We start from the raw sequence: 18411 nt of genomic DNA, 5'->3' as shown, positions 1-18411 counted from the left end.
AGTTGAAAGAAGTAAATCCTGCAGAAAATTGATTCATCAAAAGGATAAAACTATGTGGGCACGGTTGAGAGATCTATCTAGCTAGTAATATTCGACGGAATATCAAAAACGAGGAATATGTATAATAGAACTTAATTCGTCAGTATATTTACGGTATATTTTCATAAAGACACTTTATTTTGGTATATTTCTGAGAGTCGGACGGTATATTTATCGATCTGGTCACACTGACACACGCGTCTTTTCGCTGGCTTTTTTTTTCGTTTATATTAAATTAATTTATCACTTGTTTTCCTAACTGGTGGCACATTCACCAGGACCATGGGCTCCTCCAAGAAGCACAAGAAGAACAAATCAGAGCGCCGGGATAAATATGAAGGTAAGTGGATGGCGCAGCCGCCCCGACAAGAAGACACCACTGACACATTTTTGCCGCTTGCGTTCGTTCGTGCAGAATATAGCCAGCACCAGAATCCGGCCCATCTGCAGCGGGGACTGAAGCTCATCCTGAAAGTGGCCACTCCTGAGTACAGCTCCAACTCCCACATGACGTCCAGCGCGGTAGATGGACCCCCCACGGCGGCCGAGGCCATGATGTCTCCGGTGCCTGATGAATTGCAGGAAACGGGTGGTCACCGTGAGCGCCACAAAAAGTCCAAGAAAAAGAAAAAGAAGAAGGACCGTGAGAAGAAGCACAAGCACCACAAGGAGAAGCGGCACAAGAGCCGCGACAAACATCGAGATGTGGACTCGGTGGATGAAGAACTTGCAGCGCTCAACGATGATGCGGCCTGCAGTGGATTTGGCTCGCAACAGGCGGTTATACCGCCACCAATTGATGCCGACTCAAGCCAGGACGGCTTCAGCTTCATGGACGACGATCAGTCGCAGCCGCTTCCAGAGAATATACTTTTTTACGCCGGCATCACCACCGACAACTCTCCGTCCAATTGCCCGGTGAGCAAGCCGATTGTCCCGCGCAAACTGGAGGAGATACTAATGGCTTCCTCGCCCGCATCATCATCACTGCCATCTTCATCGCTGGGCCTGGCAGGCAGCAGTCCCACCAAGCCACTACCAGACGTGAGTGTCTCGAATATGAAACTAATTTTTGTGGGTCAACTGAGTTTCCTTTTGCAGCTCCATATCCCATCGCCTTCCACACCAGGCGGCGCCAGCTCCCAGAATACTTTAACACCCAAAGCTCTGGAGGCGCCGAGAACTCCAAGCAGCAGCAGTGAGTCCGGCCGAGAGCCACGAACCTGCGTCCTCAAGCTGAAGCAGCAGAAATCGCCGCTCAACAAGCTGCTGGAGCATCTTCTGCGCTTCCTGGAGAAGCGGGATCCGCACCAGTTCTTCGCCTGGCCCGTCACAGACGACATTGCCCCCAATTACTCGTCGATCATCAGCAAGCCCATGGACTTCTCCACCATGCGCCAAAAGATCGATGGACACGAATACTCCACATTGACCGAATTCAGCGATGACTTCAAGCTGATGTGCGACAACGCCATTAAATACAACCACGTGGACACGGTCTACAACAAGGCGGCCAAGAAGCTGCTGCAGGTCGGAATGAAGCATTTGCAGCCGGAGAATATGATGAGGAGTCTCAAGCCCCTCTCTGGTTTCATGCGAGAGCTGACGGCCAAGGAGCTGGGCTTTGAGTTGAGCTCAAATGAGATGGGCTACGATCTGCATGATTCGGCGGATGAGGGAGCCTCAACGGGGGCAGAAGAGCCACTCACACCAGCTCAACTGGAGGAGGAGGAGCGCAAGAGAGCCTTGCGCCTGGAGAATGCACCCAAAAACCATTTCGAGCCGTATGTAGATGACCTGACTGGCGAGGAGATCCTAGCCCAGGTACAGAACGCCGCCCAACAGGCCAAGCAGCGTGTGAACGCCAAGAAGAATGCCCACAAAATGGGTTTCCTGCGTCAAGGCCGCGATGGCAGCACCACCTTGAATCTGCTCATCAAAGAGGAAACCGAGGGCCCCGAGCGGGTCGTAACCATTGGCGATCTGGTGGGCAAACTCCAGACCGGCAGCACTCAGCTGCAAGTGCGTCAGGTCGATAGCCGCAATGTGGTGAAGCCCGTGAAGCCGCTGAGCTACGGAGCCTATGCCAGCTTCGCGCCCACCTTCGACTCCCGATTCTCCACGCTGAGTGCCGAGGAGACGAAGCTCGTGCTGCGTACTTACGGCGATGCCTCCAGCGCGGAGTACGCCGAGAGCATTCTTCAGTTCACCAAGGACTCTAGCTTTGGCACCAACATAGCCAACGGCCTGCTGGACATTCTCACCAACGGGGAGCACAGCAAGTCCCTAGACGAGCTCTACAACATGCAGCTGCACTCGTACGAGCATCAGGAAATCGAGAAATGCTTCGACACCGAGGAGTCATCCACTGCGCAGGCCCAGCCGCAGGAAACCCAAGAGCAAATTGAGCAGGAGTACGAGAAGTACAAGAACACTCGCGTGGACTTCAAGCGCCTGCAATCCCTCAAGGAAGTGGGCATCGATGTGAGCTTCCTGGACAGCATGGAGACGGAAATGAAGACTTTTGAGCTCAACCGCCGTATGCACGAGCATCTAAGCAATAATCTCACTCTAATCGAGAAGCTGCGGGTAACCCAGCACGAACGCCTCTCCCAACCGCTGCCCAGCCACCTGGGTCTAGTGCAGCCAGCGGGTCAGGAGGAGGCCCAAACCGCGCAGCAACTGACGCAGCAGATCAGCGACTTGGCCAAGAAGCTGCCGCCCTCCGCCATAGCAGATCCCATTGCTCTGCGAAAGGCCATGGGAATGTCTTATGGTGAGTAATCATAAGACCGATTTTCCTTTTCTTTAGTTTCCCCCTTTTAATTATAAAATTGCTGTTCCCGTAGCTGGTTTGCCGCCACCACCGCCCGCCTCACCGCGCGTCCAACTGCCGGAACTTCTTCAGCAGCCTGTGGCCCTGCCCCAGCTGCCGCCAGTGCCTATGGACATTGACGAGCAGGATGAGCCCAGTGGCGGTGTCGCTGGGGATCTGGAGAACGAGCTGCGCGAGTTTCTCGAAAGCGGCTCCGGCCTGCACTCATCGAATCCATCCGACGACAACAGCATTGTGGCACAACTGCTGCTTAATTAGAGCGATAGATGCGGATGCGGGATACCATGACGCGCGCTATGTTTATAATGTAAGATAATGAAAGTTTTGCTTAATTATTTTCATATATTCAATCGAAGTTAGTATTCTGAATAAAATTTAAGCACAGGATTAACACTCGTTCAAGAGAGGTTCCAACAAAACAAGGAAGTAACTTTCATAGTTTTCGGCTCCCACGTCATGGCTCATTGAGTCTTTTATATAGATAATCCTGCTGATCTGTGCTTTAGATATTTTTATCCATGAGTGATGGAAATGTTCCAATTTCTTATCCCCGAAGGCTCTCAAAGCTCCCCCAAAATCATCTCAAATCTCTCTCACTCTCTCTTTTCGACTAACAATTGTATTTTTCATTGCCATTTCATACTTAACCTACAGACACTTTGAACTTTGCTTAATAATTGAACACTAGCAAACGAATTTAAACACAACACACAAAAGCGAAAGAGTAGAATCGACTGCTGCTGGTGCTTAGACTTCTTCAATGTTTACGTTTTCCGTTTCCGTGGGCTCTATGGCTTTGGACTCCTCCTGCAGTTCCTGTTCCGCGACGACAGTCGGTTGTTTTTTGATCTACAGAAATTACAATTGGATGGAGGCGGTACAGTCAGTAGAGCATTGCAGCAATTGCCATTCATTCAATAGTCACTCTTCAGGCACATAATACTTATCGGGTCATGCGGTTAGAGATCTCTCATAGCACATGCGGGTTAAAGCTGCCTTCAAAGACGGATCGGTTCGGATGCACTTACGAGTCTAAGAGTCTTATCAAAAGAGTTAAGTACTGGCTGATTAGCTGCTTAGGACTAGGGTTAGGTATTTTGTAGTAGGTTATAATAGTAGCTTCGTATGGACTTTACCACGTTATATGCACACCGCATGAGTAGAAGGAGAAAGAGTATCGGTTAAGTGTTTAGAATTGAGTATGGACCACTTGGACCTAGACTCGGACTTGGCCGAAACGAGGGCGATGGCGAGGTATAAAGTTAAATGTTTTTTTTTTCGGATCGATCCCCATATAAATATATATATATATATATCACAAGATGGTTGGTTGATTTGTTTGTGGCCTTGTCGTTGATGATGTTTCTTTGGGGGCGGGGGTGTTAGTGAGCGAATTAGTTTCAATGGCCCTTGATTTTGTTATTATTCTGCAGGGATTGTTGTGATTGTGGATCTGCCGTTTGGCTGCGAGTTTGTCTTACTTTGAAGCATCTGATATGGAAGTGATTGCACATTTCAGAGACCTAGAAGGGGTTCGAGAATAGATTTGACTGGATTGCAGAATCAGGGAATATATAAAGTACTTACCACACTATAGCCGTAGTGCCAGTGCGCTAAGGTAGAGAATATGGTCAGGCCCTGGACTATCCAACGCTCTCCGTCCGCTGTGAGATCCATTCCGAAGACCTGCTCGTAGTAGGGGAAACAGCAGACCCCCACAGTGGCCGCCAGGGGCCACATGAGCACATTGAAGCCATCGCAACGGGTATCCGACATTTGGGCCACAATCAAACGGCACTAAACGCAGGGGAACATTATAAATTACGCAACTGTCCGTCAAAATGTTGTTCTGTCCGATCTTACGGCTATGTTGGAGAATATGGTGCCATAGAGTATCCATAGAATGCGCGGCTCTAGGTTGATCACATCGTTCCGCGAGAAGAACGACCAGATCACGGTGATCACAAACAGCCAGACGAAGGCAAAGAAGGGACGCAGCATCTCCCACATGGGACGCATCTTACCCGTCTTATTCTTGTAGGAACTTAAAGGGAAACAAGTAGATTATCTTGGCTTAAAGAAAGTGCATTACACTTACAGGTAGATGTTTCTGGCTATAATAGGATGACTTGAAACCATGCCAGATCCAATCAGCGTAAACTCAAACACATTGGCAATCGTAATGCCGTACATGCTGAAACGATAGATTCCCGGTCCCAAAACAGTGGCCAGAAAGAGAATTCCACTCACGCCCTGAAAGAGGAAACGGGATTCCAATGAAACAGGGGCCTCAAACCTCAAAAGAGATCGTATACCACTCACCCACATGGTGAAGTCATAGCCCCATGGCAGAAACATCACACCCGTATTGTACTTTTCCACATGAGTTAGGTAGAAATTAAGGAAAACGTTCCATATCACGAAGAACATTCGAATAGGCGGCAGGTCTTGGGTGCCGAACAGGGAGAAGATATATATGGGTATCAGTGCTGCGGAATAGGAGTCCAGCCCGTGATCGAACAGCTCTCCCAGCGGTCCACTAGTGCCAGTGCGACGCGCCTGCTTGCCATCCATGCCATCTGTTGGGGAACACACACATTCACATTAATATAATGACATTTCCTAGAGAATCGATTCTCTGTTTAATACTCACCCAAATTGTAGTAGATCAATATGTTTATGGCCGCCACAGTCCACACCCAGGCGGGCACTGTATTGCCGATCTCCTTGTCGTTGGCGGCCTTGAAGTCCCAGTCGTAGTAGGAGATCAGTATAAAGTTCACTACGGTCATGAGGAAGCCCACAAATGTGAGCAGATTGGGGGCCAGCCATCTGGGCAAGAACTGTCCATTTAGAATAGAGTTTCAATACGTTTCTTTGGTGTGAAAATATATCACTTACCTTTACACAATAGTTCCAGAATGGGTGCATTATATAGACACTGACGAAACCAGTGTCTATGCAGTTGTACTATGGGAAAAAGATAGTGAAATTTTGATGAACTACTTCTCCCCATCTCCATTAGTTCATCTTGTATGTACGAGTATATGAAATGTTACAGAACCCTGTAATTGTAATCTTCACAAGTACAAATTCCACTCTTTCCCTATCTATTGTCCAAGTATTGGAAGGCTACGAAACGAACACATGGAACATCGATCCAGTGACAGTTCAATGCCTTCTATTAGAGAACGTTTGCGAAACATTTGTTTGTCTGAGCCTATGTCTATGTCTATTTCCTATCTCCCTGGATTGATGACCCTATGAGTACACTAGTAATTCATTAAAAATTTTTGATAGTACGGCAATTTCCACACATTCGTTGCCTAATCGCCAGGCAAAGGCAGAAACAGAAGCAGAAGCAGAAGCAACCGGAACTGGTACACGCATTGTATTGAATTGTCCAACGACAATCGTCTTGCTTTATATATAATTTAATAACAATTGATTCACTCTGTGCATATGTGAGCAGGGAGCAGTGGAGGAACGGGGTGTCGTGTCTTTTGGGGCACGGCACAGATGGGCAGGACATTGATTTTTTATTGGTGGGCAGCACCAGCCCTAGGTGCCCCAGTACTCACCTTGTAACGCTCGAAGCCCCGCAAATGAGCCTCCGACAAATAGCCGCCGGTGCAACCCATTTTCTATGTAGTTTCTGTTGCTACTGCACTACTGATAACAGATCCAAAGAGAGGCGACAGCGCGAGAGAGAGAGCGGGAAGAACTTTAGAAGAGATAATGCGAGAGCGAATGCACCGTTGAACCTGGATCGGGGAAATCGGTTAGAGAGAGTGAGAGTCCAGGCAATCGCTCCACTCCGGCTATCGGATATCGGGCTTGAGTTGACCTTTGTTTCTGGTATTGGTTATGGTGCCCATAAACAACTGAAAACTTCACTTCACTGAGGCTTATTGTATAATGTATATCTGGAATTTCGATGCGGTTCCACACACATACACCCACATACACGGCGGCTGTTCGTTCTCACACGCGGTACGGCCAGTACTTAAATTAAATAATCGCTTCCTCCCTTTCGCACACGCAACACGCAAACAACCGTTATTAAAGAGCGAACAAGAATAACTGTAAGACTTAAATCGAGTAAAGAAGCGAAGAAGGCGAGGTGGAGGTGGACGTAGGCATTGGATTGTGGAATATATGGTCGCCCCTCTGCCTCTGTGGACGCGGACAACGGCGACAACTGGTGCTAGTGACTGCTGACTGGCCGGACGCCGCACTCGGTCGTATTATCAAGACTGAAGACGAATGGAGCGTAGCACAGCCCCAAATTCCCAGCGCTTAATTCACAACGCCAGCGTAGACGTCGCTGCCGGCGTTGGCTTAAGTTCCACAAAAATAAAAACAAACACAAATCCCATTACACACATTGCTATCGCGGTGACAAGATTTTTGTTGTTTTGAGTTCTGTGTTGTGTGTGTGTATTTGCATTGAATGAATATGAATTGAAATTTGTAAAATCCACAGAGCCTGCGCCCCCGCTCCTAGAACTGTGGGCAGCAGCGGGCAGCGACGCCAGCAGAGGTTATCAGGCGGAGGCCCGATGATAGCCCCCAATCTTGGACACCGAGTGCACCATCATATGGGCTGTTGTTTATTACAATTATAACCGACGCTAATGACCGGGGACGGATTGGTTCGGAACGCTTCGGTTTCGGATCCCCATGGGTGCAGTCGTGTATGCTCTACGTACAATCATCTGATCGGAACGGAACGGTTCGAATCGGATCCGGCTCTGAAAACCCCTGTAATCATCATCATGTCATGCTCGTGCAGGCATTGGACCTAAATATAGAATTGATTCTTAATCGAAGTCATGTTCAATTTTTCGTCGGTAGTAGTAGGGTTTCCACTGCTCCGTGGTTCAAGTTCAGGCGATAACCCTTCGAGGCGGGGAGCGGGTTGCCATGGGGGCGATGCCGAACGGAAATTGAAACTTGAAGATTAAACGGAATTGGAACATCACAATGATCAGAAATAAATGTCCGCTTTGATGGGTAGCCGTTCTTATGAGTGATGGTTGAAACATTTTAAGTAAATGAAAGTGATGGGTAATGTTATAAATATTATTGGAATAAGATAACCAATGGCTCAGTAAATATTTTTGATAGAAATATTATATGTTAATGTGAATAATATAAGTATATTCCCTCTCTGACTGTTCAAAAACTCTTCGTTAAAGGTTTTTTAAAAATATGCAAGCTCGTGTAAAAGGGGTAAGTAGTCTTCCTAACCTGTTATTAAATTATAAATATAATTAAAATCTGACAAATATATTAAGGAGCAGATGCTAACAGATTCCTAAAGAGGAGATTGCTTTTACGTACAATATTGAATGGGACCCACATTGGAAAAAGTGGAATTTCTTAATGCAGGAAAAATGTTGTTCTTTGGAAACCACATTCTTACCTTTAACCATGAAAGCACATTAAAACAACTCCCTGAAACTGATTTTTCATTTAAAAAATTAAAGGAAATTACTCCAAATTTGTGTTACAATATTCCGAATTCTTCTAGTTATGTGCATTTTTTTAATCAAAATTGAAATAGAAACCGAAATCATTTTGCGTCTAAAATGGGTTCAGAGAGAAGAAAGCGAGTGTCTTGAAGTCATAAATGGAATCCACATTTTAAAAAAGCAAGAAAAATAAAGTTTTTTTCATAATTAGATTCATGTATAAAATAATATATCATTATTATCTCCATAATGGTAAACCGTTTTCCAATTAATAGCTTCCTTATGTTTTGAAACCTTTTGTAGCTGTATATGGGAATGAAGAATTTATGGAATCGAAATGGAATCCACATCTGAAAATTATTAAAAATTGACTTCATTACAGTTCCTCCAATAATTTCTCAAATAAAACCAATTGAATATTATAGAATTTCGTTATAATTTTCCACATTCTTTTCAAATCATTCGTCCATCAATAATAATTCCCGCAGGAGAAACAAATTTCACAAGTTCGACATCAACTTGAACGTAGTGTTTGTGCACTCAAGTAGCTTTAACCATAAAACTTATTTTGGTAGAAAGATAACGTTAACATGTCTTATCGACCAACAAAAAGTAACACCAAAAAGTACAGCGATAAAAACAGCAACACAAATTATAGCTGAATGAATGAATGAATGAAAGGCACTCATGACTTAAGCCTAAGGGATATACTATTCCCGGCAGTACGGTTCTGTTCGATTCGGTTCGTTTCAGACTAATTCAACCATCTAGAGGTCTCCGTGGCAGTCAGACCCTCGGAGCGCAGACGCTGCAGCATGGGACGATAGATGTCGGGGGTAAAAGGTAGCAAGACGCCGCGTTCCTGGATCTCACCTGTAAATAAAGAGAATTACCAGAGTTAGAAAAGGATACACTAGATCCGATCCTATAGGAGACTCACCATCTAGTATCATTTTGGCTGCTATTGCGGCGGGCTTGCCCACCGTCATAGCCATAGCAGAGTGTCCCTGGGGCTGGCCATAGACCACAAAGTTGATGCCACGCTCCTCACGACGGCCGTCGGGCCAGCGGATGCCCACCTCATGGCGCAACACAACCAGATCGCGCTCTTCCCTTTCTGCAAAGGAAATTATCAGAAAGTAGATAAGAGTATACAGGAAATCCTCGCTAGAAATACCCACCAAAGGCCAATCTCTTGGACAGATAGTGACTAAGCGTGTCCAAGGGTGTGTTGAGCTTAACAACGGGCGTCTCCTCTAGCAGACCCAAGCTCTCAATGCAATCGACATCGCCGATGCGTTCGTTTAGCTTCTGCTTGAGGTTCTCGTAGAAGATGCTCGAATCGGACATGCCCAGCAGGTGGATCACAAGCTGCCGCCAGGTCACATCCGGTCCGCTGGGATGCAGCATAGAATGTGGCTCCGGATCGATCAGTCCCAGCAGCTGCATGGGCTTAATGGACTCTGAGAAGCCCTTATACCGTATGGTGCCACGGAGCAGGGTGTGCACATCCCTGCCCAACCCATAGAGGGAGCCGTACTTGGTGGAGTCCCGATTGGGGAAGCCCTCCAGGGCAAATCCTGGCAAAAAGTCGAGACTGCGAGGCGTGGACATTAGCTCCCCGCCGCCCGAGATCTCCACGATCTGGCCGCGACTCAGATACTTGGCCGCTGAGAGGGTGTTGAGCAGGACGCCGCGCGGCGACCATGAGAACTTGTAGCGCAGGGCATTGTTCGAGTGCTCGGGGGCTGGCAAACCGCCACAATAGCTCACGAAAGACTCGACGACGGCTCCCTTTTCCTGCACCTCGTGAATGCACTCCAGCGCCAGCAGATGATCAATGCCCGGGTCCAATCCCACCTCATTCATGATGGTGACACCCTTGGCCTTGGCCTCATCGTGCAGTCCAGAGATCTCATCGTTCAGATAGCTGGCCGTGACCATGTGTGTGCCCTCGGCCACGCAGTAGCGAGCGACCATGCCATGAAGGCTGTAGGGGAGCAGGGAGACAACCACGTCCGCCTTACCGCAGAGCTCCTGCAGATGGCCCGTGCTCTCGTTGACATCCAGGTAGACGCTGTCCACGCCCGCGTATTGATTGGCCAGCCGATCGGCCTCGTCCTTGACCTGCGAGCAGACGGTGATGTTCACGTCCTTCTCGCGGTGCAGCCACTCCACCAAAGGAGCAGAGACCATGCCGGCGCCCAGCACTAGTACTTTTTTGTGCGATTCGGAGCTGCCTTCCATCTTGTGGCGCGAACGATTGCTCTGGGACTCGCGCAGTTCCTGAATGTACTGAAAGCCCTCGGTCAGCTCTCCATTGCTCGCGATAATCGCCTAAGGAGATGGGTATTAAATAGCTGATAACACAGATAGACGCTGATAAGGTATTACCGATTGGATGGGGTACGAGAACTGCTCCTCGGACAGCGGCTTCTTGGCATCGCTCTTGATGATATCGTGGACATGGGGGGCCAGCAGCTCCCCAAACAGATCCGTTGACTCGCGCGGCAGCTGCGTGGGCATATTGTCAATGGAACACACAAGCACACCAGGTCCCTTGAAGCTCTTGGTATCCTTATTCCTATCCGCATCGTACAGGCAGAAAGGCGTGTCGATGGTGGTGCACTCGTTCATGAACTCAATGGAGCCGCCCGGATCCGCAGAGATGTCGCAAATGGCCAGCATGCGATGGGGCAGGGCAGGACTGCCCTTGCTCACCGGCAGCCAGGGTGTGTTGGCGGGACGCAGCAGGTTCTTGGCATCTGGTATGCTGATCAACTTCGGACTTCCGACCGCCCAGTAGATGCCATTCACTATGACAGAGGCATATGGTGCTATCTTTGTGCTCAAAGTGGATATATAACGCTCGGGGTACTCGTCGTACTCCTTGGCATCGAAGCCGCCGCCATCGCGACGCTCCAGGTGATCAGAACGGCTCACCTCGCAGCCATACAACTTATTCTGATCTGTAAGGAATACAATATTAATGTGATTCACATGATTTCCAAAACAATTTCCACTCACTTCCATGCTCTGCCACCTTACGCAGCATTTCTGGTGGAACATATTCAATGGGCAGCTCCGAGAACACCTCCTGGGCGCCCTGCGACACATTACCGGAGCCGGTGAAGACAAAGGTCAGAGGTCCGATCGACTTGGGCATCATACCCAGAGAGATCTCATAGCCGCAGTCGCGTATGGCCTGTCGAGCCATCGACGAATTGCGATAATTGTGAGCGGGACCAATGTGCATGAAGGGTGTGTGATGCCCCAGGGCCAGCAGACGCAGCCCGATCCCATGAAGAATGTTCACCATGCCAGCGACGCCAGCGTATTTGCCAAAGGCCACCTGACGGGCACCGCGTTCGTCGATGATGCGTTCATAATCGATGAGACGGATTTTCTATATGACAGATCATAGACAAGATAAGAGATATATTTATGAAAGTTCGAATGGGGGGGAGTGATGGACGACACAAACCTTCTCTAAGATAGCATCCAGCAGTGGCATGTTCGATTCCTGGGCCTTGATGGTATGCGAAAAGAAGCAGTATGTCTTTCCTGGAATCAACGCGTCGATGGGCACTTGTTTGACGCCAAATATGACAGAGGCCTCGCTGATGTCCTCCTGAATGTGAGCTCCAGCTTGCATATAGGCCTGGGTATCACAAAGAAAACATTATTATCTATTATCTTATTTAATTTGTGTGTGTATATGGTTTATCTTTTGCGGAATGAGCAGTATTATTGTTGCAAAATACTATAATCTCAAGGAGTTGGTCTATCATTTAAGGAAATGTTTGTTTAAATTGTATTGAGTATACAAATATTTTACAAAAATTAGTTCCTCGACAAAAGGTGAGGGGATACTTGATATTGTTATCATTATTCTCTCAAAGGGTTATTCTATAAATATTATTTCTATTTATTCATTAGTCTTGTATAGTTTTGTATAGAACTGATATCTTTATCGAAGGAATCATCCAGAGAAGGAAGGTATGATTATAATTGAACTCTCAAAGATTCAATTAATAAAGTAATTCCAGCTCACTATCTCCACCTATCCATAGAAATCTTTTATCTATATATTTTCAATGAAAACCACAAACATTATTGTTATTATACTATTATTATGGCGCATTATCTCAAAATATTGCTTCTGCTTCGTATCAATCCTCACGTTTGCTCTTCAAAAACTTCGTCGTTCGCTTATCGTTCCTATCATTCATTAAAATCATTTCTGTCTATAGCTATTCGGCCTATAGCTTCCATAGAATCATTCCGCTCCGTGGAGATAAGCCTTGTTGATTTCTCTTCGCTTTTCTGCCTTTGTTTTTTCACTGGTATTTTTCAAGGCCTGGCCGCAATTGCCAAATTTAGAGCTCTATGAACTGGAAGAGGCTTATCAAACGGATTTATTTATGGTGCGGCACTGTGGGGGGCGTGTTGCTACACATATAATGCGTTTAATCTATCTGGCATGACTTCTGATATGATTTTCGGAATGCGATTGGAAGGTGGTTCCATAATTTTGTTACCATGGAAAATTACAGGAGAATCTCTTCTGATGGTGGCTCACCTGCATGGGATAGGCGCGACGATTGGAGGGCTGTACGATGACCTTAACATTCTGCTTGACCAGTTTCTGGACATGGGTGGGTCCGAACGGAGCCCGTCGCTCCCACACGGACTGATCCTCGCGTCTTATGGCAATCACTCGACTCTGAAAATGAGAAGAATACCCAGCTATAATTGGGCGGCATTGTTGGGCGGGTCAATCAACTTACATGGCGCTGTCTGACCAGCGGATGCGCGATTGTTGTGCGCTGTTGAATCACTCGCCACATGGTTCGGCAGCAGTTGAATGCGGATTTCAGAATATTCTTCAGTTTTCAGTTTCAGTACGTGGATGCGATCCGTCTGCTCTGAGTGTTCGCGGTGTTCTAAAGGCAATCCCGAGACGACGGAGACCAGCCCCTAATCAGCAGCCAGACCGAGCCATAAACCCCACCGATAAGCCGCTCTCAGTTCCAATCTCATCTCCGCTCGAAGCTAAAAGAAACCAAAATTTGAGTGCGTTAGCAGAGAGAAATCTACTTACCCGCGGAGGAGAGAGCGATCCTAATTCCGAATTTTTGGCTGAAAATTTTCCATTCCTGCTGATAAGAGAGTTTCGCTGCGAATTAAGAGTACAAGTTGAGCAGTTCTGTGTTTGGTTTCAGTGTTAAAGCATAATTTTTATTTGTAATTGCATCTTGGATTCATAGTTTCGTCTCTGGCAGTCGTCCAGAGCAGATCATCTTAATTAGCTAATGTCTAAGGGCTACACGGAGGAAGGGAGGAGCAGCGAGCAGCAGCCACGGAGCGCGCACGCACAGACATTAAACAAATATACTAAATCCTTAAAGCTAGAAAAACAAAGTTCTTTTGCTACCTACTTTGACAGGTAGTCAAAAACGAAAGGAAGAAGTTATAACATTTTGATTTTGGGGGGGGGGGGGGGGGGGGGGGGGGGGGGGGGGGGGGGGGGGGGTGTGTGTGTGTGGTGTGGTGGCTGAAAGCGGCTGCGCCCGCGAATGGTTATAGTAGATGTACAGTTTCCTCTACAGCGCCGGTGCCTCGGGCAGCAGCGAGGTGAAGAACGTAATGACAAAGGTGCGCACAGCGGAAATCACAGAGTTATTGGCATTTGGTGGTTCCACTGCAGCAGCTTCGGCTGAAACGGCAGCCGCCTGTTCGGGTCCAGCAGCACTGGCTGGAACTGGCGCTGCAGGAGCAGCGGCGGCAGGAGCAGCAGCTGGATCAGCAGGAGCATCAGCCGCTGCACCGAGAGGAGCATCGGGTGCATCCTGACCGGCGGCCACTGGCTCGACTGCAGCCTGTGGATCGTTGTTCTCACGCTCCACGGCATCCATCATGCGTTGGATCTGTTGCACTGCGGCGAAGGCAGCAACATGATGGCCAGCATTATTATTGCGATTTATGTTGTTATTGTTTCGCTCACGACGACGTCGCAGAACACCAATATGATATCTAACAGGGAGATGGAAGACTTTAGCCTAAATTCAAAAGAATTGTGGAGAGCCACTCACAGATAAATCACCCCGGCAATGAACATCACCAGGAGGCAACGCAGCGGCGACGAATTGAAGTACAAGACAGTCACGAAAATGGCCAGGCGCGTGAAGCTAAAGAAACTGTCGAGCCAGTCCCGGTTCTCGGGTTCCACCTGGATGAGGGGGAAGTTTGGTCTGTTAGCTGCTGGCTGCGCCGCCTCCGCCGGCTGGGCGACAGGCGCCGGATTCTGTTGGGCCGCAGCTGCAGATGCGGCGGCATGCGCAGCCATCTGCTGCTGGGCCTGCAATTCCCATTGCGGCAGCATATTCGGCAGAAGGGGGACTCTGTTCCCAGGCGGTGACTCCGCGCTGTGGAGGATTTACGTTGATTAAAAATGCCACAGAGATGCCACATAAAATGCTGCAACTCACCCCCGCATCAGATCCTGCAAGTATGCGTCATAGACCTGACTCATCCAGGCGTTGTAGAGAAGTACCCGCTGCTGGTAGGCCACATGCGGATCGGGATGGGTGGCCGCCTGTTGCTGCTGCAGCCAGAGGGGATACCATGTTCTAAATGCGAGATTATTAACATCCCCGTGCAGGAAACTGTCGACACCGGCCTGCTGTTGGGGCAGTTGCAGCGGCGGCTGCTGCTGCTGATTTGAGGCATGACGCTGACGAATCTCGTTGGTGCTGGCGTTGAGGTTGCCCTCCTGGCGTGGGGCTGCGTTCTTCGGCACTGCAGTGGGCATTGCCGGGGGCTTGGCAAAGTGCTTATTGGCACAGACCAGGTGAAAGATGTGATGCTGCTGGTAGACGTCCTTGTAGCTGCGTATGACCTCCGACAACTTCTGGGCATCGTCCAACAGTTTGCCAGAGTAAATGAGCTTTTGATCGTTGATGTCCTGCAAGCAGAGAAACACACACTCTTGAGTCTCCTACGGTTTTAAATTTACACGCTGCTGCATGACGCAAGAAACATGACGAATGCTATAAATTACAGCTTGATGCAAGGCCTCTCTGCCTGCCGCTGGATGTACTGACGTGTACTTGGTACTAAACTAAGACGCAAATTGGACAGAATCGACTTTAATGGAACGCTAACCGAAAACATAACACGATAAGATAGCGGGGGCAATCCACACGCCACAGCTGACGTAAACTACGATAACAATGACACAACAGCGAGTGAAATTAATGAGGGGACGAGGACGAGGGGACGCTTACCGGTTTGCCAGGATACACCAGGGACAGTTGCTTCTTCAGGCGCTGCACCGTCCAGGAGAGATCACTGTCGACGTTCATGTCGTCATACTGTTGATTTGACGACTTAATTAGGAGCCTCACACTGGTGCTGCTGGCCGCTGCGGCGGCGGCAACGGCAACGCCAGCGTTTGTTGTCTTGTCACGGGCAGCATCACAGCCAGCTGCTGTGGCCGCTGCGGGCGATGCGGCAGTATCGTCCATAATTGTGTGACCCCCAACGCTGTCTCCGAACACACTTTCTACTGCTAGTGATCTTGTGATTCCGTTTCAGCTTCGCACTTGCTGCTGCCCCAATGTTGTTCACTTCCTCCTATTCTCGGGCTCGCGCACGATTGATGTTTGTATGTTTAGACAAACTTTTACATTTGATTTGGCTCTTTTCCCCTTTGTTTTGCTACCGAAAATAGTTTGGAATGCTGTACTTTCTGATGGAAAACGATATGTTTCCGTTTCGTTTCGTGTGTTGTGCTGCTTTCAGCAGAGAAATTATTGATTATGAAACGAAGTTATAAACTTCCGTCCGTGGCCTGAGTCGGAATTTTCGCCTTCGTTTCTGATTCTGATCTGAAACTGGAGATGACTTGTTCCTCACTCGCCTGCTACTTGTCGCAAGTATTTTAAAAGTCACAGTTTACGTTGCTGAAAAATATCAAATACTGCAGGCTAGAATACATAATTTCAAAACTACTGATTTTATATCTACTGGTTAATCAAATTATTATTATTTTAGGTTATATTTTTTTCTTAGTAGCACTTTTATAAAAATAATATATATATCTCTTGTGACTTGGAGCTGTCTCTCCTGCTCATCTCTGGCAGCAACACTTGTTAATACAATACATTCAGCAACAGGGTTGCCTTGACTCTTGGGAGCTGCCAACCTGCTGGTAGCATACGCTGACGTGTATGCATATTAAATTGTACGCTACCTATTTCATTGCCGCAGTGGCTATTAACATAACCTTCGAAGGCTAAAAACATTTGAATTCCGTGTTTCTGTACAGTATTAGCGAATTATTTTCAAAACATCGCTGTGACTTGATATTTTTCCGCTAATATCGCTCATCTCTAAGCTCGAAAATCAACGATTAATCCATCTTTGACCGCACAAATACAACCACAACAAATATGAATCTTGAATAGTTTTAGCGCAGTTCTAGTGAAAGATATCGTGAATATGTATGTTGATTGTAGATAAAAAGGAAGGCTAGGATAATTCTATAGGAATATTTTACATACAGTGTTTTTTCCCGCGGCTTAACTCAAGCTGTTAACCATTTAAAATTGAGGGGGCTGAGTGGGCTAAGCTCGTATATTTCTTGTCACACTGCAACAAAACACTACAGTCACACTAATAAATTGCAATAGAATAAAATAAAATTTGAAGTTTTGAGATGCAGATGGATAAAAAGTCAGCCGTTTCGAATTTGCAGGAATTTTGCGCCAAGAGCAAGATTCCGGTGCCGAAATACGACTATATCGAAGGGGAAGAGGGAGGATACGTTTGCAAAATCGTTCTAATGGATGTAGAATCCTATGGCAATGGTAATTACACGCTGAAGTTCTTCTCGACATACTTTCAACTCATTAGTTTCATCCATTTCCCCGTTTAAAAGGCCGCTCAAAGCGTGACTCCAAACACCTGGCGGCCTCAAATATGATAAAGAGATTGCGCAGAATGCCGGGCCTCAGTGAGCATCTGTCCGACGATATCGGTGGCAATGGTTCGGATTTGTACGATGAGCTAAAGAACCTTAATCGGGATATGATCAAGGAGCTACGCGACTACTGCGTTCGCCATGAAATTCCGCTGCCCATTATAGAGATTGTGCAGCAGTGCGGCACACCAGACGCTCCCGAATTCCTGGCCAGCTGCTCGGTGGTCTCCATCAAGCGTTACGGCAAGTCGGACAAGAAGAAGGATGCCCGCCAGCGGGCCGCCATCGAAATGCTGTCGGTCATCTCAAGCAAGGAAACCAGAATGGAAGTTGTCAGCACCAAGCCCTCGGACCAGGGGACAATTCCTTTAGTCGATGGCAACAGCGACATAGAGACCGAACGTCGTCTTATATTCTCCACCTACCGGAACTTCATCGACTCGGGCCGAACGGAATTCTCTGCACGCAAAGTGTGCGATGCCCACAACTACTACAAGGACTTCTTTCCGCACCTGAAGAAGGCCGCTTTTGAGGTCATCAATTCCACAGAGTACGAAAACGAAAAGGATCAGCTTATGCACATTCTGAAAGCCCTGAATATCACACCTGAATTCTCAACAGTTCCAGCAAAATCCATGAAGACAATGGTCAAAATTGAGCTAAACGTTGAATTTGATCGCGTTTTTATTGATTATGAGAACAATATCTATGGCTACATGATTGGCTACTTGAAGGATATGCTTGACTAGAATCATATCTATAATTTGTAATTTTGCGGAACTGGCATTTTTCTACTACAAATACTATAATGAGAGTCGCAGAACGGATTGAATCCCAGACTACCCTGAAATGTTTTGTTGAAATTTAAAAGCTTTGTTTGAGATGCCAAGCTTTTTTGGCACCTATGTGTTTCAAAAATGAAAAGAGATTTTTGGTTAAACTTTATAATTCGTATTTAATCTTGGTGGCTTAGCGGAAGCCGATTGCTTGCTATTGCCAGATAAACTTTATGCGAGATCGATATGCAACCAATGCGCAGAGGGGTTAGCATAGAACTAAACTATAGACGACGG

General features: G+C 47.3%; 5 protein-coding genes and 1 long non-coding RNA gene across 7 annotated transcripts; 3 read left to right on the top strand and 3 right to left on the bottom strand.

The window, feature by feature from the left end:
• The first annotated feature begins 208 nt into the window (after window positions 1-208).
• LOC108163092 (bromodomain-containing protein 9) lies at window positions 209-3262 on the top strand. The gene is made up of 4 exons (XM_017298178.2): window positions 209-379; window positions 455-1083; window positions 1141-2815; window positions 2889-3262. Exons 1-4 carry the CDS (start codon window positions 322-324, stop codon window positions 3131-3133), a joined length of 2607 nt encoding a protein of 868 aa, XP_017153667.1. The 5' UTR covers window positions 209-321; the 3' UTR covers window positions 3134-3262.
• Window positions 3263-3472: 210 nt separating this feature from the next.
• Window positions 3473-7128, bottom strand: LOC108163094 (ethanolaminephosphotransferase 1). Its single transcript, XM_017298179.2, has 9 exons — window positions 6457-7128; window positions 5777-5845; window positions 5529-5718; window positions 5198-5454; window positions 4974-5128; window positions 4739-4919; window positions 4463-4672; window positions 4357-4398; window positions 3473-3724 (listed from the first exon to the last, which is right to left on the bottom strand). The coding sequence occupies exons 1-9, from the start codon at window positions 6514-6516 to the stop codon at window positions 3623-3625; spliced, it is 1266 nt and encodes a 421-aa protein (XP_017153668.1). The 5' UTR covers window positions 6517-7128; the 3' UTR covers window positions 3473-3622.
• Window positions 7129-7234: 106 nt separating this feature from the next.
• LOC117188892 lies at window positions 7235-8712 on the top strand. Of its 2 annotated transcripts, none has more exons than XR_004472941.1 (3): window positions 7235-7945; window positions 8077-8110; window positions 8182-8712. It is a non-coding gene; the product is annotated as an uncharacterized LOC117188892 (long non-coding RNA). The 2 variants fall into 2 exon arrangements; XR_004472940.1 differs by having other exon boundaries at window positions 8176-8712.
• A 57-nt stretch (window positions 8713-8769) lies between these two features.
• On the bottom strand, window positions 8770-13202 carry LOC108163154 (alpha-aminoadipic semialdehyde synthase, mitochondrial). Its single transcript, XM_017298271.1, has 8 exons — window positions 13143-13202; window positions 12935-13078; window positions 11837-12013; window positions 11380-11758; window positions 10747-11321; window positions 9534-10689; window positions 9293-9469; window positions 8770-9225 (listed from the first exon to the last, which is right to left on the bottom strand). Exons 1-8 carry the CDS (start codon window positions 13200-13202, stop codon window positions 9107-9109), a joined length of 2787 nt encoding a protein of 928 aa, XP_017153760.1. The 3' UTR covers window positions 8770-9106.
• A 361-nt stretch (window positions 13203-13563) lies between these two features.
• On the bottom strand, window positions 13564-16358 carry LOC108163155 (homocysteine-responsive endoplasmic reticulum-resident ubiquitin-like domain member 2 protein). The gene is made up of 4 exons (XM_017298272.2): window positions 15642-16358; window positions 14844-15319; window positions 14448-14780; window positions 13564-14388 (listed from the first exon to the last, which is right to left on the bottom strand). The coding sequence occupies exons 1-4, from the start codon at window positions 15879-15881 to the stop codon at window positions 13959-13961; spliced, it is 1479 nt and encodes a 492-aa protein (XP_017153761.2). The 5' UTR covers window positions 15882-16358; the 3' UTR covers window positions 13564-13958.
• Window positions 16359-16609: 251 nt separating this feature from the next.
• Window positions 16610-18283, top strand: LOC108163156. The gene is made up of 2 exons (XM_017298273.2): window positions 16610-17225; window positions 17297-18283. The coding sequence occupies exons 1-2, from the start codon at window positions 17075-17077 to the stop codon at window positions 18085-18087; spliced, it is 942 nt and encodes a 313-aa protein (XP_017153762.2). The 5' UTR covers window positions 16610-17074; the 3' UTR covers window positions 18088-18283.
• The last annotated feature ends 128 nt before the right edge of the window (window positions 18284-18411 follow it).

The sequence above is a fragment of the Drosophila miranda genome, chromosome 4 (genome assembly GCF_003369915.1).
Source record: "Drosophila miranda strain MSH22 chromosome 4, D.miranda_PacBio2.1, whole genome shotgun sequence".
Taxonomy (NCBI): Eukaryota; Metazoa; Arthropoda; class Insecta; order Diptera; family Drosophilidae; genus Drosophila; species Drosophila miranda.
This window is presented reverse-complemented; position numbering and strand designations above follow the sequence as displayed.